Raw genomic sequence first — 18,908 nt, 5'->3', positions numbered from 1 at the left:
ACAGCCATTAGTGGGAATCTGAGCTGTAGTGTTAGAAGAAGTTTGAAGAATTGTAAGATTTGCAACCTGTGTGCTCTTGTCTGTGAGGGTTTTAATGTTCCACAGCTGCTCCTAAGATTGCGTTTTCCACCTCTTTTTCAAATGGTGGTGAGGTTTACAAAGGACCCTGCACAGACAAGATCCTGGTTTTCAAAAGGGTCTTCTCGAACACTGGCTGTTGTTACAATGAAGATACAGGTACTGTAGACTATGATGTGTGTTTGTGTGTGTGTGTGTTTGCTAATGCTGTTTGACTCAGGTCTCTACTGTGTTCTTGTGTTTAAAGCAGCACTAATCAATATTTTGATGTTAACAGTGGATCAAATAACAAAGTGTACTGTGAAAGTTGTCGGCTTCACTGACAAGCCCACAGATAATTATCCGCCGGCTGTTTTGTTCTTCCCGGTTCTGTGTTTCGTCTATTTTGGATCATTGTTTTGGTTTTTGTGGCCTGAAAAGCTGTTCTCATAAACCTTCTTTCCAGTAGATGCAAGCAGCTTTTTCAGCAAAAGGCTCTGATAAACTGATTGTACCCTACCTGCACAGCACCAAATGGCAGGCAGACAAAGTGACAGTGACTGAGGAACATAGTTAAGCATCTAATAGCTAAAGAGACAGATATTTGCCTCAAGAGTTAGTAAAAACCAAAATAGAGCTAAAAGGAGAGTGAATATTGAACTTCATTAATGATGCTTTAAGTTGCACAATGGACATAGTTTCATTGGTTGAGTCAAAATTCAATTGTTTGGGCCAACTAACTCTAAGTAACATTATATTTACTATAAATAAAGGAAAAACATTGTAGCTCATATTCTGTTGACTATTCTCAATCATAAATGAATTGGTAATATTATGAGTCTCCTGTTAGCTAACTCTGGTTCTGATAAAATACAATTCTTTGGCTCCACACACTAAGGTTTGCAACTGCCTTTCAGAAAAATGTGAACAATAAAACTCAAAGCTATTTGTAATTTGAGTAAAACTTCTTGAATCTGCTTGTTTTTGCATTGTTGCAGGGATCTTCACAGCACCAGTGAACGGTCTCTACTACTTCAGCTTCAACACCTATGGCTACAACACTCATAACACAGGGGCCATTTTAATGAAGAATTGCGTCCTTCAGGTTTCAACCTTTGATTTCCATGGAGCTGACACCTCAGACACTACCAGTAATAATGCTGTTCTGCAACTGGTTGCTGGCAATAAGGTGCACTTGGAACTGTGGGAGAACGGCAGAGTATTTGATCATAATGCACACACGACCTTCAGTGGTTTTCTCCTCTTCACTGTGTAGATGATCAGACATCACACATTTACATTACGGTTATATCCTGAGGAGAGACACTCGTGCAATAATAGTAATGTTTGTAAAACCAGTTCCTCTAGATTGTGACACTGTCGTTAGGCATGTGCTGATATGAAAATTCAAAATTATAATCATCTTGGCTCAAATAAGATAAACATGTCTACCTACTGCTCTATCACTTTGTAAAGCTCTTTGAAACGCTTTTGTATGATTTTGTGCCATAAACGTGAACTTCAACTATCAATATATTAAAAAAACTGATTGAAAAAAAATCCTCAAAAATAATCGTACACATCAAGCAACTTTTAATGAAAGTAGAGTTTGTGAACATCTTCAGAACAACAAATGCAAAACAAAAAGAACTTTTTACATTGTCTCTTTTCCTTTCTTTGGTGACTAAACACTGCTCTCTGCACCCTCTGAAAGTCTGATGTAAGAGCAGCTCCCTCTTGTTGTTATAGTTGGTTAGGACAGTAATGGGTGTAAAAAGATATTTATTAATCTTCAGTTGTTATTGTAATAATTATTGTACCATCTCAAACTAAACCATGAACACTTTGAATACAGTACATTTAATCTGAATACATATTGCAATGGATAACATACTGTAGCCTATATATTAGGCTACACTAGGCATGCTAAAAGATGAAATAGATAGTAGATTTAAGTATATAAATTCATCATGATCTAGAATCGTACTATTATACTTACACCCTTACATCCTCTACAATAGAAGAATATTTGCTTCTTTTTTTTAAAGCCACAATATGCAAGTTCTGGAAACCAAGCTAGTGCTAGCATGAGACTCAAAAGCGAGCTACTCTCCTTCCTCCCCTCCCTCTGTCTTCTCTGTTTTTCCACCAAACCCTTTACCTGCATTCTCGGCTAATGTTAGCTTGGAGCCCCGGTACGAGAGGAGTAGTAGGCAAGAAGCCGTTTCATGTATTGATCGACAGCCATGAGCTTCCTGAGGTTTGGGCTGATCAACAGCTGCTGTAAAGCACATAAAAACTGTCAGTGATATATCTATTTGTAGTTACTGCCTTGAGAATCAGCATAAGAGAGAGATAGCTATGAAAACTACATTTTGTCTTTGTTTTTTGTTGTTCATTTTGATTTGGGTTTTCCTACATGTTTTTACAGTGAACTGGATGTGTCCAAAAGTTTTAATGTCTCCTGACACCAGTAAATGTTATGAGAAAAGCTGTCTGTATGCATGAGCAGATACAGTATAAATATTATTATTTCTACAGTGGTAACTGTGGTAACAGTCCCATCTTACAGTATTTCAATTTTGGTAAAATATTCCTAAATCTCATCATCTTAATCAAAAAGCTGTTGACATTAGCTAGATGGACAACTGAATGCTTTTAGTGTGTTCAGACAAAGAACTTAAAAAGACAAAGTATGGAAATTGTTAACTTAATGCTGCTTTATCAATATCTTTATAGTAAATGACATTTGGACTCGTTGTGCCATATCAACTAATTTATATTTAACTTGCAGTCATATATATATTGTATTGGCAATAATACAGCAGTAATAATTCATGTCAATATTACTTCTACCTCCATTGTCCCGAATAAAACATGTTTGAAGTCAAACAGGAGCAGAAATTATGACTTTTAAGACATCTAAACAGTCACTATCAGGTGACTGTTTATATTTACAGGTGTTGCTGCCTCATATCTGTGTGATGTGGCTCGTTCTGTCCATTTAAACCTACATCCACCTCACCTGCTTGAAGGCCAAAGATTACAGAGTCTACAGACAAACCTGTTCTGACATCATCATATGGTGCTTATGGGGCGCTCCAATGTCTTATCAGACCTGTAAAATCTGTAGACCGTCATAGTTATCACTGTATCAAACACCATCACTGGAAACATTAAGACTTTGCTGAGTTGGTTCAACTGTTATCAATCATCTTACAGAGAATCCATCAGAATTATAAGAAAATTGCAGAATCGTTATTATGTGTACATATTGTTAACAAATCTATTTATATGAGAGAAGTTGTTGTGACTCTTCTGTGTGTCTTTTGATACCAGAATCACTAAAGTTGTCAAATAACAAAATAATTATGAGAAACTTTATAGATACAAAACAACAAAAATAAAAACAGTTTTTATAAAACTACCTGTGAAGTAGATGAACTGACCCTTTAAAGTCTTTGGACATACCTTTTCAGAAGAACTAAAAGTAAAGGTAATATAGAAACAGTTTCCATTATATAGTTTGTCCACCAGAGAGCACTGAAGTTTATTTTTTAACAGTAATGTTCCACTTAGTACATCAACTAGTCACTTGCATGTTTTTAAAAAAAAAAAAAAAAAAAGATGTAAGGGATCCTTACTGAAAAGGTTTGTTTATATTATGTATTCATGTAAAAACAAACAAACAAAAAAAAGCTAACATCTTCTAAATTCTCAAAAATATCAATAGTGGTGTCAGCTTCAAAAATCAAGTATCAGCCAGGGTATACTTCATCAATTCAACACATCTGTAATCCATCAATAATGTGCAATTTATCATCTTATTTACAGTCTTGCATGAAAGGTGCAATGTGTTTTTTGTCCTACAACATCCTGCTTTTACAAGAAATACAGTATTGATCAGGCAGCCAAGAATTACTGCTGTCACTCATGATGAGGAGTTCAAAAAGACTGAAAATTGATAAATGCCAGAGAAAATAATTTTGACGCTTCCAACAGCCAGAGACAGCAGGAGAGAGTGTGAGCGAGAGACTGACAGACAAGCTAGACAAAAGTGCAATTTACGTTCTGCTTTAATGGTGCGAATTCCCTTTCAAAACAGGACAAGTGTAAAAGTCTGTTCATCTTCTCTTTCATCTTTGCATCATGACAGAGGTTGCATAACTTTAAGTAAGTATTAATAACGTTTCAAGTGATAATTTTAAGCCAAACCATGATCTTTCACTAAACTGAACCAAGTGGGTTGTTTGCCTAAACCTAAAAAGACCTTAAAGGGGACCTATTATACTCATTTCAAGCTCTATGGTGCTAAAAACCAGTCGCAACAACAAGATATGGAGATATTTGGAGCTTTGTTCAGTGGATCAGTTAGAAATAATGCAGGGAGGAATAGTACAAGCAGAAACAGCCACAGTGATGATGTAAAGGTAAACTACTTATTTTACCTTGCCGTGCTGTGTAATGGAAAAACACCCACAGCATGCCAGCTCAACTCAAGTCATGGCTCGGTTTGACTACCCTCAAAACAATGTAAAAATGCCGTAGTGTTGGCGGAGCAGAGTAGTGAACAGATGACCATATAAAGAAATCTGTCAAGAGACGACATCGGCTCAGGTTAAAAGGAGAAAAAAGGGGGTTCACAGCAGTCTAAAGCCAATCCTTTTTGCTCACAGGGATAATATCTACATATGTTTACCTCATAATTTTGTAACTTTGGCCATGTTTAACATGTACATCTGGCATTGTAATAATATATATATATATATATATATATATATATATATATATATATATATGTGAATGAAAATAAGGAAAAGCATAATAGGTCCCCTTTAACCACAGGGTTGTCACACCATAAAACATCATTATAGTGTAACAGTGTAAAACATATAAAGCCTTCCTGTCAGCATGTTGATCTGAGACATGTGGATGAGTGTACAAACCATAAAATAAAATCTGAGATTATATTGGATTTGAACAATGCCATATGTGAAATATATGTGGATTATGTTGTGGTTCCATTTTAGCTTTTGAGATTAAGAACTTTACATTTCATTTGTTTTTTGTTGTTTGGATGAAAACTCATGGAGTATCCAAAATAAAAGGGTTGATTCCCTGTGAATCATTAGATGTTTATATTTTAGTCATTGTTTATGACATGAAGTTGTAAATGAAACAGTCAAGACTCATTGGACTAATGTTTCGAATGATTTATTTTGGTTGAAAATAGTAACATCTATCTGTTTAATCGAAATTTGAGTTTTATTTGTAGCACAGTAGACGCTTCATTCATCTCAGGTTTTTGGACATACTGTATATTCAGACAGGAATAAACTGAACCACAAAAACCATTCTTGAGTCGTCGATTCTCACATGGGACGGACCAGAAAGCCACTGAAGGTGGTACGTCTCTCAGCTGCCCAAACATGAGTTTTTGCACCCAGACGCACATACACCTGATCTCCTTTCTGCAGCTCCAGAAATACTGCATTTCCTCCATTATCAGCTGTGTCATAGCCAAACCCGGAGAAACTTTGGTCATCAGCCGTCATGACAATGCTCTCGCAGTTCTTCATCAGGAACAGCCTTGATGCATGTTGTCCTCCAGCATGATAGAAGAAGGTAAAATAATAAACACCTGCAACAGGTGCACTGAAGATTGGATCAAATTGAAAGTACACAAAACATAAAACTGGTCCAAAGAAAACTGAATCAGAAATGAAATTAGCATTAAAATGCACACAAATCTTACCAAGTGTATAGAAGTACCATTTTCTATTTATATTATTGATCATTTTATTCATGTATTTATTGTAACAAAGTTAATTATTATTACAGTAGATCCTATCTAACACCTATGTTTTTTTTGAAAACTTAAGAAGTTTAAACAACTACAAGTAAGATAAAATGACAACACCAGCAAGACTTGGTTGGGTTTCTGGCTATCTGATGAATGAAAGTCCAACATTAACTCTGTTTTTCAGCTCTGGTTTGGTCTCCATCAACACCTTAGGAAAATATTGTTTTTTTCTTTAACTTTCTAGGTGCTCTCTGTTTACCAGCTAGTCAGTAGACACTACTTATTTTTCTCTGCAGTTTAATGCAGATGTAAGCAGCGATAAGACTGAACCTACTTGTGCAATAAATCTGTCACTAAGATTGACCGCTTTCACTTTACATTAAGTTAAAATATTCATTGTTTTTCATTTTAAGTTTTATTGGTCTAGAATTGCACTGGTTATCAATAAACCCCCAAACTTAAAAAACTGTGTATGGACAAGCCATGATAGTAATGTGATTTCCTGTACAGCTATTGTAGGCATCACCAATGTTTGTAATCGCCTTGTTGTAAACCAGAGTTGTGTCCTCACTAAAGGGTCCATGGGCCCCACTGTGTTCTGCCAGGGCAGTGAATGCCACATTGGTTCTCTCTATATAAAAGAAAACATTCTCATCATCCTATTTTGTAAATGCATTTCTTTTCTACATCATATCTTGTGTAAGTGAGCACTTTCTATATTAAAATCCTTAATGAAAAAGTTTCATTCTATCTTGTATCAGCTGGGCTTCCACATCTTACACTTTTTTTTTCAAGGCATCCATCTCTGTTGGTTGATCACTTGTTTTGGGATAGCGGGTGGACTAATTTTCTTTTTCTCAGTCTCCAAAGCTGTGACTTGTAAGGTCACTGTGGCAGCTTTTATGTTGTTCTATCGGCGATAATGTGTTGTCACATGCCTCCTTTACCCAAATATAAAGAATCTGTGGCAGTTGGAAAATATGTTCCTGGCTGATAACATTTCTGAATAATTTTCTCAGGGAAACATGGGCTTGCACCAACTTGTTTACTGGTTTGCATATGGTGTTTAATTACTCTCAAAACCTGCTTACATAAAAACAAGGTGCGTGCACGTGATACGAGCCAACAGAACAGTATCTGAAGGAGATGAGGGATGTCTGGGTTTCCTTACTCAGTCTGATGCCACTGCGACCCAGTCCAGGATAAGCGGTGGAAAATGGATGGATCAACTTGTTTACTGGTTTGCAGAAGATTTACCGGGTATTGAGCAAAACCTTCACATTCTACAGGCAATTTAGAGTTGCCAGTTAACCTAATGTGCATGTCTTCAGTCTGGAGTCAAGCTGGAGAAACTGTCATCAGGCCAAAATTTTAATTTGTGCAATACTTTGGTTTATGACCAAATACCTGCACCTGCAAATACCTGACATCCCTTCAGCTTCAACAGTATTTTGTGTTTAGCGTTAATTACCAAATATTAGCATGGTAACACGCTAAACTAAGATAGTCAACCAGATAAACACAAAACCTGCAAAATGTTATTGTGAGAAAGTTAGCAGGCTGATGTTAGCATTCAGCTCAAAGCACCACTGTGCTAAAGCACAGTCTCACAGAGCTGCTAGCGTGGTTGGTGGTTTTCTATCTTTTTCTTATTGCCAACAAATCTAATGTGCGGGGACACACCAACAATGAATTGATCCTACTTACAAGTATTGTTTTTTTATCCAAAGCCTGATATACCATATTCCTCCATGCCGTAGACCTTGTGGAACACATCAATGAGCCACACCGTTACACTGGGTGACATGTTCCTTCGTTTTTGGAAAGCAAAGAGGAATAAGATATATCAGACTTTGGATACACAAACAACACTTGTAAGTAGGATGAGTTCATTGTTGGTTTGGCTCTGCACCTGAGGTTTGTTGACGATAAGAAAAATAGAAAGCAGTGCGCAAAAAGGTGTTCGCACACAAGATGCCTTCTTCAGTGTAAAATGTCCCTGTGCTTGTATTGGACAATTTAAACAAAATAAAAACAAAATATCTAATTGATTTGGATGTGCGAATCCCTTTTTGTGCTTTGGATTTTGACTTCATGGTTACATGCACCCCAGCTCTCTCATGTCTTTCGGTTGACTGTGATGTTTTTTACTTCTACAATAAGAAAAATATAGAAAATCGCCAGCCTTATTCTTTATGTAAGAGTTTGAACTCTTATTTATTGACTTGTGTGGTTGTTTGACTTTTGACACAGCTATTGCTCAACGCTTGGTGAATCTACTGCAAACCGGTAAAGCTGATATTACTCCCATACTTTCCTGAGAAATTTATGTTGATATCTTCTTAGCCACACCTCACTGGCTAAGAAGATCACACTGATCTTGTGCAATCAACAGTAAAAATATTTCTTACTTTACAGATTCAAAAGTTTTACAAATATATACGATTGCAACTAACGATTATTTTCATTGTGGATTATCTCAAATTAGTTGTTTGGTCTATACAAAATGTTGATTTCTGTTTCCCAAAGCCCAAGATAACATCCTTAAATGTCTTGTTTTGTCCCGACCAACAGTCCACAATCCAAAGATTTTCAGTTTACAGTCACAGGAGATCAACCAGAAAATATTCATTCGTATTATATTCATTTGAGAGGCTGGAACCAGAGAATTTTGGAGAAAATGACAAAAAAAAACGATTAATCAATTAGCAAAATAGCTGGCGTCTATTTTTCTGTCAATCGACTAATCGATGAACTGACTAATCAACTACCAGTTTTTCAAGAGCCCCCAAATCCAAAATTTTGTGGCTTCTGGGAGAGCTCAGGCTTGACCATTCTTTGACATTCAACATAACTATTGCTCAACCAGTCTTCTGTTTCTTGAGTAAACAAGTTGGTGCAACTCCCACCTCATTGTTTAACACAAACTATGCTATTCAACAGCTATTTCATAAGCTGATTATATATTTGTATAACGTTTGAAAACAAAGTAAGAAATATTTTCATCTGAGATGCAGTGAAAGTGTAAATTACAATAAAATGGAAATAGCCTAATCAGTTAAAGTACAAGTGCTTCAAAATTGTACTTGAGTCAATTCTTATAGTAGTTGCTTTCTACCACTGGGCAACAGACTGAAAGCAGTCTAGAAAACTTGATTTTCCTTGGAAGTAGAGATATATTTCTGTAAGCTGTTTTATTTAATATTATTTAATATTTACTTTGATTTACCATGTATGTTTTTATTTTTGGCCAATGTATGTAGAGTATAGGCTGCACTGTCTTTCTTTCTTCTTCTTTTTTTGACTGTGGGCACAAAATGTGTCTCAAATCAGTGATTCTTAACAACCGGTCCATCCAGTGTTGGTTACTGCAGCTCACCTCCTGACAGCACAATCTTTGATGATCACACATCTTTGTTAAACAGGTGTTTATCAGAAAGAAAAAAATAAAGAGTACAATGGAACCCTATCATTTTTCAACGGAACGCAACAAACCCAAGTTTCTGAATAAGTGGTAAGTTGCCTCCCTTCCTTCCTGAAGCTGTCTGACAAGCCCCCCACTACGTGCGAAAAGAAATCAGTTTTTAGAAGCGATTCATAAGGATTATGGAGAGAACAGACAAATGATGTCGGCTTTCTCACAGCTGCTGATAGAGGCATCAGATCAGCAAAAGCTTTTGTGTGTCATTCAGTCCCTCCAGAGTTTCTCCAGGAGTTTTTTGGTGATTGTTATAGCCAAAAATGTTTGATTTTGCAGCAGCTTTTCTCAAAAATTGCAATACAACTTGTAGTGCTTTATGTGTTCTTATTGTGGTGAAATTGCGGGAATTGAGAAAAATTGCATGCAAAGGAAAATAATACAACTTTTATTAAACTTCTACAAATGAAGAGTCATATGTAATCACTTCCTTTGATAAAAAAATAAAAAGCATACTGCATATCACAGAAACACCTATATTTCAGTGCTAATGTTTTAATTTACTCTCTGAACATGAGAACAGGCTCAAAGTTATATAAAAAGAGAATACTGTATTTGAGTTCCATTTATAAGCCTTTATTAAATAAACATCTTCTACATGAATGCACTGTGATGACATAAATTACCACAACACAAAATGCGACAATTGGTCCAAATCACAAGCAGACTGTTGATTTGGCCGTTTCATGCGGAAAAGTTGTGGTAATTTAGCAAAATTGCAAGCTCTCGCAAATATTGCATAGATTTCTTGAATTTGCGTTAACAATTGCGATTGCAAAATCACAATTTCCTGGGAGTACTGGTCATTCTGGAGTGCATGGACCAACAAATGTTTTCTTTTAATTTGGAGAACAACTCATGATCACTTGCTCTTCACTTCATGTTGGTAACATCTGTTCTGTGTATCATACTGTGGTTTAGTTCTGCTGTCTTATATGTGGGTGTGTGTGTAGATATTTATGTATGTACTGTATATGTGAATGTACTTACATGTAATGTGTAAGCAGCATTTTAATGTTGCAGCTTTATAGTTCGTGGGTAGTTTTATAAGAACAACTCATATTTTATAAGATGATTATATATATTTGTTTCACTATTTAATCTGCAAATCAAGAAATATTTTTACTGCTGATTGCACAAGATCAGTGATAACTGACTCAAGTACAATTTTGAGGCACTTGTACTTTAACTGATTAAGCAATTTCCATTTTATTATACTTTATACTTCCAATGCATTTCAGGGGAAAATATTTCCTGACCCAAAAGTTATAGAAATATACAACCCCACCCCAACGCAATTGCAGAGGATTGATTGAGCAATAGCTGTGTTGAATGTCAAACAATGACACAAGTCAAGCGTCTAAAAGCCATACAAGCATCTGCGAAGTTGTCCTTTGGCACAGTAGTGCTGTGATGTCAATGTTAATGAATTCCTCTTAGATTCTTTACAATTGGGTAAAGGAGGCACATGACAAAACATTATCATCGATCGAACAATATGAAAGCAGCCACAGTGACCTTACAAATGACAGCTTTGGAGACGGAGCAAAGAAAATTAGTCCGCCTGCTATTCCAACACAAGTGATCAGTGAGATTGATTAAGCAACAGCAATAACTGAAAATTCTTTAATTCTGCAGCCCAACAGTAGAAAGTAACTACTGTAAGAATTGATTTAAGTACAATTTTGCGGCACTTGTACTTAAACTGATTAGGCAATTTCCATTTTATTGTACTTTATACTCCCACTGCATCTCAGAGGAAAATATGTATTACTTTGCCGATTCAAAAGTTATAGAAATAAACAACCCCACTCCAATTTGTTTACGCAGTTGCGGAAGATTGATTGAGCAATAGCTGTGTTGAATGTCAAACGACGCAAGTCAAGAGTCTAAAAGCCATGAAAGCACCTGTGAGGTTGTCCCCTGGCGATCTTTATAATTGGGTAAAGGAGGCTCAATTCCTGCTTCTGTTTTGCTCAATACTTGGTAAATATTTTGCAAACCAGTTAACAACTTGGTTCCAGCCCACGTTTTCCTGAGGAAATTATTCAGAAATCAGCCAGGAACAGAGCACCACCACAGATACTTTATAATTGCATAAGGGGGGCATGTGACAACACATTATCATCGACTGAAGAATATAAAAGCAGCCACAGTGACCTTACAAATCACAGCTTTGGAGACAGAGCAAAGAAAATCAGTCCGCCAGCTATCCAAACACAAGTGATCAACCGACAGAGATGGATGCCTTCAAAGAATACCTGGAAGCCATGGCAGCCCAGCTGAAGGACAGCCAAATCCAGATTGAGGAACTGAAGAGAAAAGGTAGAAAGAATCTTTCTCATTAAAGATTTTAATGAGGAATTTTCTCTTTAAGCAATGTTTGTATTTTGATAAAATACACAAGACAAGACATAGAAAAGAAATACATTTACAAAATATGATAATGAGAATGTTTTGTTTTATATAGAGAGAACCATGGTGGCATTCACAGCTGTGGCAGACGGTGGGGCCCATGGACCCTTCAACATGGACACAACTCTGGTTTACAACGAGGTGATTACAAACATTGGTGATGCCTACAATAGCTGCTCAGGTAAGATCATTATATAATGCCCCAATCATAATCATCTATTTGATTGTTTGGTTTGATTTGGTTAGTTTCATGGCTTGTCACAGTTTCTGAAGCTTTGGATTTACTAATAACCAGTGCAATTCTAGACTAATACAACTCAACTATATACTGAAACAAAAAACATGAGTAATTAATATTTTTTACATCAACAATGAATATTTGAACTTCATGTAAGGTGAAAGCGGACAGTCATAGTGACAGAGATTTATTGTTAGTCTTATCACTGCTTACATCTGCATTAAACTGCAGAGAAAAAAAGGGTAGTGGCTACTGGCTAGCTGGTAAACAAAGAGCATCTAGAAAGTTACAGAGCTAAAAAAAGAGAGTTAATATTGGATTTTCACTCATCAGATAGCTAGAAACCCGACCCAAAATACATGTTAATACTGCTCCATGTATGCTGGATGTGTAATAGGCACTTCTTGGCTATAACAACTTCACATCGGAGGCTTTTGTTTTTCAGCTTGTTGTAGATTTCTTCTGCCTGCCAGAAGCCAAACAAAGTAATTAATGCAGCTTTAAAGAGAGACATGATCAGAACTTTCTGCAAATGATATTGCAACAAGATCTTCCTAAAGATAAACAAATCTTTGAAAACCCAACATATAATCAGTATGTTATAAGTTTCTACAGTATTAACAATATTTATGTCTTCATGTGTTTATGCAGGTATTGTCATTTTATCTTATTTGAAGTTATTTAAACTCAAAAAAACAGGTGTTGGGTAAGATCTATTGTGATAATAATTTACTATGTTACAATAAAAATATAAATAATATATGACTTGAAAATAATGAAGAATAAAAATAAAAAATGGTACTTCTATACACTTGGTAAGATTTGTATGCATTTTAGTGCTAATTCAATTTCTGATTCAGTTTTTTTTAACCCTAGGTCTTTCAGAGCTTTTCAAAAACTTTTAATAATTGAAAAAACCCATTTTGTTTCTGCAGGTATCTTCAGTGCACCTGTTGCAGGTCTTTATTATTTTACCTTCTTCTATCATGCTGGAGGAGAACATCCATCAAAGCTGTTCCTGATGAAGAACTGCAAGACCATTGTCATGACGCATGATCACAAATCAAGCTATGACACAGCTGACAATGGAGGAAATGCAGCATTCCTGCAGCTGAAGGAAGGTGATCAGGTTTTTGTGCGCCTGGTTGCAAATACTCATGTTTGGGGATCATGCCATACCAACTTCAGTGGCTTTCTGGTCCGTCAGATGTGAGAATCAATGACCCCAGAATGGTTTTTGTGTTTCAGTTTATTCCTGCCTGAATATACTGTAAATCCAAAAACATGAGATCAATGAAGCATCTACTGTGCTACCAATAAAACTCAAATTTCGATTAAACAGATAGATGTTACTATATTCAACCAAAATAAATCATTGAAACATTAGTCCAATGAGTCTTGACTGTTTCATTTTCAACTTCATGTCATAAAAAGTGACGAAAAGTATAAAAATCTAATGATTCACAGAAGATCAAGCCATTTTGGTAACTCCATGAGCTTTCATCCAAACAATAACAACAAATGAGTAAAATATAAAGTTCCTTTCTTAATTTCAGCAGCTAAAATGGAACCACAACATAATCCATATATATTGCACCTATGGCATTGTTCAATCATATATAAATCTAACTTGTTGTTTGGTATCACTGTCAGTGTTACTGAACATTTGTCAGTATAATCTCAGATTTTATTTTATGGTTTGTACACTCATCCACACGTCTCAGGTCAACATTATTATTTAATTGAGAGACAATTTAACATTTTCATTTTTAGAGCTCATTTTGAGGGTTGTCCTGTACTGTTATTGGTTTTGTATTCAACACATTTGCAGTAGGAGTTGAACCAAAATGATGTAAAGACCCATAAAAAGCTCTTGTAGTTACAACAATTATTCTGCTGTTGTACCTGTTAATTTTAGTATCCGGAACATTTTGTATCCAGCTGTGGTTTTCTTCACTATTTTTCTTCCATGTAGAGCTGATGTAGTTCAGAAAGCTCTTGTAGGTCATTAAAGCACAAGTTTAAAGGCAGAGAGTGTTGTGGTGTTTTTGTAGTGTTTTTTTCTTCTGTATTAGAGTCCAACCAGGAAACACGACACATCCATATTCTTATGTGAACCTGACGGTGAAATACTGAAATGTTGGACTATAAGGGAAAAGTCAGGGGATCACCACAGTCATTCATTCTTTATCATTATCTGGACACCATGAATGTCTCTGCAGAGTTTCATGGCAGTCCATCAAATAGTTATTGAGATGTTTCAATCTGAATAAAAATTTAAAAATAAAAATTTCCTAATCATATGACATATTTCCTTACTTGTTTTGTGCAACACAAGAAAACACACAATTGTGTATGAAATAACAACAATGGTGTCAGCCAGGGATAGAGCATCACCACAGGTTCTATATAATTGGGTAAAGGAGGCACATGACAACACATTATCATCGATTGAACAATATAAAAGCAGCCACAGTGACCTTACAAGTCATAGCTTTGGAGACGGAGCAAAGAAAATTAGTCTGCCTGCTATTCCAACACAAGTGATCAACCAGCAGAGATGGATGCCTTCAAAGCATACCTGGAAGCCATGGAAACCCAGCTGAAGGACTGCCAAATCCAGATTGAGGAATAGAAGAGAAAAAGTAGAATGAAACTTTGTCATTAAAGATTTTAATGAAGATTTATTAAAGAGCAACTTTTAGATGTCCTCAGTAACTTAATGTGTGAGGAAATGATGTAGAAACTGGATTTTATAGAGAATATATCAATAAGTGAACTGTGATAAACATGAATTCCAGTGTTAGTTTTGATGTGGATGAGGCATTTATACCCATGACAGACTAGAGTCTTATTATTCTGAGGCATCCAAGGGGCCAGTAACAGGCAAGAAAAAATGATTAAAATGCTGTATTTATATAGTGCCTTTCTAGTCTTCCGACCACTCAAAACGCTTTACAATACATGTCAACATTCACCAATTCACACACACATTCATACACTGATGGCAGAGGCTGCCATGCAAGGTGCAAACCTGCTCATCAGGATCTAATCTAATGCACATTCACACCAACTCTCACGAACGCTGGCACAGCCATCGGGAACAATTTGAGGTTCAGTGTCTTGCCCAGTGAGGAGAAATAACAGCCATTAGTGGGAATCTGAGTTGTAGTGTTAGAGGAAGTTTGAAGAATTGTAAAATTTGCAACCTGTGTGTTTTCTCGTCTGTGAGGGTTTTAATGTTCCACAGCTGCTCCTAAGATTGCGTTTTCCGCCTCTTTGTCAAATGGTGGTGAGGTTTACAAAGGACCCTGCACAGACAAGATCCTGGTTTTCAAAAGGGTCTTCTCGAACACTGGCTGTTGTTACAATGAAGATACAGGTACTGTAGACTATGATGTGTGTTTGTGTGTGTGTGTGTTTGCTAATGCTGTTTGACTCAGGTCTCTACTGTGTTCTTGTGTTTAAAGCAGCACTAATCAATATTTTGATGTTAACAGTGGATCAAATAACAAAGTGTAATGTGAAAGTTGTTGGTTTCACTGACGAGCCCACAGATAATTCTCCGCCGGCTGTTTTGTTCTTCCCGGTTCTGTGTTTCGTCTATTTTGGATCATTGTTTTGGTTTTTGTGGCCCAAAAAGCAACTCTCATAAACCTTGTTTCCAGTAGAATCAGGCAGCTTTTTCAGCAAAAGGCTCTGATAAACTGATTGTACCCTACCTGCACAGCACCAAATGGCAGGCAGACAAAGTGACAGTGACTGAGGAACATAGTTAAGCATCTAATAGCTAAAGAGACAGATATTTGCCTCAAGAGTTAGTAAAAACCAAAATAGAGCTAAAAGGAGAGTGAATATTGAACTTCATTAATGATGCTTTAAGTTGCACAATGGACATAGTTTCATTGATTGAGTCAAAATTCAATTGTTTGGGCCAACTAACTCTAAGTAACATTATATTTACTATAAATAAAGGAAAAACATTGTAGCTTATATTCTGTCGACTATTCTCAATCATAAATTAATTGGTAATATTATGAGTCTCCTGTTAGCTAACTCTGGTTCTGAAAAAATACAATTCTTTGGCTCCACACACTAAGGTTTGCCCCTGCCTTTCAGAAAAATGTGAACAATAAAACTCAAACCTATTGTAATTTGAGTAAAACTTCTTGAATCTGCTTGTTTTTGCATTGTTGCAGGGATCTTCACAGCACCAGTGAACGGTCTCTACTACTTCAGCTCCAAGACCTATGGCTACAACACTCATAACACAGGGGCCATTTTAATGAAGAATGGCGTCCTTCAGGTTTCAACCTTTGATTTCTGTGGAGCTGACACCTCAGACACTACCAGTAATAATGTTGTTCTGCAACTGGTTGCTGGCGATAAGGTGCACTTGGAACTGTGGGAGAACGGCAGAGTGTTTGATAACCATAATGCACACACGACCTTCAGTGGTTTTCTCCTCTTCACTGTGTAGATGATCAGACATCACACATTTACATTACGGTTATATCCTGAGGAGAGACACTCGTGCAATAATAGTAATGTTTGTAAAACCAGTTCTCCTAGATTGTGACACTGTCGTTAGGCATGTGCTGATATGAAAATTCAAAAGTATAATAATAATAATAATATAATAAATAAGATAAACATGTCTACCTACTGCTCTATCACTTTGTAAAGCTCTTTGAAACGCTTTTGTATGATTTTGTGCCATAAACGTGTACTTCAACTATCAATATATAAAAAAAACTGATTGAAAAAAACCCCTCAAAAACACAGATCAAGCAACTTTTAATGAAAGTAGAGTTTGTGAACATCTTCAGAACAATAAATGCAAAACAAAAAAAACTTTTTACATTGTCTCTTTTCCTTTCTTTGGTGACTAAACACTGCTCTCTGCACCCTCTGAAAGTCTGATGTAAGAGCAGCTCCCTCTTGTTGTTATAGTTGGTTAGGACAGTAATGGGTGTAAAAAGATATTTATTAATCTTCAGTTGTTATTGTAATAATTATTGTACCATCTCAAACTAAACCATGAACACTTTGAATACAGTACATTTAATCTGAATACATATTGCAATGGATAACATACTGTAGCCTATATATTAGGCTACACTAGGCATGCTAAAAGATTAAATAGATAGTAGATTTAATTATATAAATTCATCATGATCTAGAATCGTAGTATTATACTTACACCCTTACATCCTCTACAATAGAAGAATATTTGCTTCTTTTTTTTAAAGCAACAATATGCAAGTTCTGGAAACCAAGCTAGTGCTAGCATGAGACTCAAAAGTGAGCTACTCTCCCTCCCACTCTCTTCTGTTTATCCACCAAACCCTTTACCTGCATTCTCGGCTAATGTTAGCTTGGAGCCCCGGTGCGAGAGGAGTAGTAGGCAAGAAGCCTGTTCATGTATTGATCGACAGCCATGAGCTTCCTGAGGTTTGGGCTGATCAACAGCTGCTGTAACGCACATAAAAACTGTCAGTGATATGTCTATTTGTAGTTACTGCCTTGAGAATCAGCATAAGAGAGAGATAGCTATGGAAACTACATTTTGTCTTTGTTTTTTGTTGTTCATTTTGATTTAGGTTTTCCTACATGTTTTTACAGCGAACTGGATGTGTCCAAAAGTTTTAATGTCTCCTCACACCAGTAAATGTTATGAGAAAAGCTGTCTGTATACATGAGCAGATACAGTTATAAATATTAGGCTCTGCAGTATTTCTACAGTGGTAACTGTGGTAACAGTCCCATCTTACAGTATTTCAATTTTGGTAAAATATTCCTAAATCTTATCATCTTTATCAAAGAAGCTTTTGACATTAGCTAGATGGACAACTGAATGCTTTTAGTGCGTTCAGACAAAGAACTTAAGAGGACAAAGTGTGGAAATGGTTAACTTAATGCTGCTTTATCAATATCTTTATAGTAAATGACATTTGGACTTGTTGTGCCATATCAACTAATTTATATTTAACTTGCAGTCATATATATATTGTATTGGCAATAATACAGCAGTAATAATTCATGTCAATATTTCTTCTACCTCCATTGTCCCGAATAAAACATGTTTGATGGAAAACAGGAGCAGAAATTATGACTTTTAAGACATCTAAACAGTCACTATCAGGTGACTGTTTATATTTACAGGTGTTGCTGCCTCATATCTGTGTGATGTAGCTCGTTCTGTACATTTAAACCTACATCCACCTCACCTGCTTGAAGGCCAAAGATTACAGAATCTACAGACAAACCTGTTCTGACATCATCATATGGTGCTAATGGGGCGCTCCAATGTCTTATCAGACCTGTAAAATCTGTAGACCGTCATAGTTATCACTGTATCAAACACCATCACTGGAACATTAAATGGAGCATTTATGCCTTGGGACCTTTTTTTTCAGAATCTCAATGGAGATAAAAGATGTAAAACAGTGTAAAACATGTAAAGCCTTCCTGTCAGTATGTTGATCTGAGACATATGGATGAGTGTACAAACCATAAAATAAAATCTGAGATTATATTGGATTTGAACAATGCCATATGTGAAATATATGTGGATTATGTTGTTGCTCCATTTTAGCTTTTGAGATTAAGAAAGGAACTTCACATTTTATTTGTTTTTTGTTGTTGTTATTGTTTGGATGAAAACTCATGGAGTGTCCAAAATAAAAGGGTTGATTCCCTGTGAATCATTAGATTTTTATATTTTAGTCATTGTTTATGACATGAAGTTGTAAATGAAACAGTCAAGACTCATTGGACTAATGTTTCGAATGATTTATTTTGGTTGAAAATAGTAACATCTATCTGTTTAATCGAAGTTTGAGTTTTATTGGTAGCACAGTAGATGCTTCATTCATCTCAGGTTTTTGGACATACTGTATATTCAGACAGGAATA

The 18,908-nt window shown here is 36.0% G+C and overlaps 2 protein-coding genes across 2 annotated transcripts; both read left to right on the top strand.

Annotated features, from left to right (window-relative positions):
* The first annotated feature begins 10,596 nt into the window (after positions 1–10,596).
* Positions 10,597–13,848, top strand: LOC137174501 (complement C1q-like protein 4). The gene is made up of 3 exons (XM_067579829.1): positions 10,597–11,663; positions 11,809–11,934; positions 12,927–13,848. The coding sequence occupies exons 1-3, from the start codon at positions 11,579–11,581 to the stop codon at positions 13,202–13,204; spliced, it is 489 nt and encodes a 162-aa protein (XP_067435930.1). The 5' UTR covers positions 10,597–11,578; the 3' UTR covers positions 13,205–13,848.
* Positions 13,849–14,995: 1,147 nt separating this feature from the next.
* Positions 14,996–16,471, top strand: LOC137175185 (complement C1q-like protein 4). Its single transcript, XM_067580891.1, has 3 exons — positions 14,996–15,017; positions 15,242–15,373; positions 16,191–16,471. Exons 1-3 carry the CDS (start codon positions 14,996–14,998, stop codon positions 16,469–16,471), a joined length of 435 nt encoding a protein of 144 aa, XP_067436992.1.
* Positions 16,472–18,908: the final 2,437 nt, after the last annotated feature.

Source organism: Thunnus thynnus, chromosome 22 (genome assembly GCF_963924715.1).
Source record: "Thunnus thynnus chromosome 22, fThuThy2.1, whole genome shotgun sequence".
Taxonomy (NCBI): Eukaryota; Metazoa; Chordata; class Actinopteri; order Scombriformes; family Scombridae; genus Thunnus; species Thunnus thynnus.
Note: the sequence above shows the minus strand (reverse complement) of the source record. Positions and strands in the feature narration are given on the sequence as shown.

Bases quoted from the DNA above. Each gene is read 5' to 3' on its own strand.
- LOC137174501 (XM_067579829.1), top strand. From the start codon at position 11,579: ATGGATGCCTTCAAAGAATACCTGGAAGCCATGGCAGCCCAGCTGAAG. The intron at 11,664-11,808 runs GTAGAAAGAATC...TGTTTTATATAG, and splicing joins TGAGGAACTGAAGAGAAAAG to AGAGAACCATGGTGGCATTC. The intron at 11,935-12,926 runs GTAAGATCATTA...TTGTTTCTGCAG, and splicing joins TGCCTACAATAGCTGCTCAG to GTATCTTCAGTGCACCTGTT.
- LOC137175185 (XM_067580891.1), top strand. From the start codon at position 14,996: ATGGCAGAGGCTGCCATGCAAG. The intron at 15,018-15,241 runs GTGCAAACCTGC...AATGTTCCACAG, and splicing joins GGCAGAGGCTGCCATGCAAG to CTGCTCCTAAGATTGCGTTT. The intron at 15,374-16,190 runs GTACTGTAGACT...GCATTGTTGCAG, and splicing joins TTGTTACAATGAAGATACAG to GGATCTTCACAGCACCAGTG.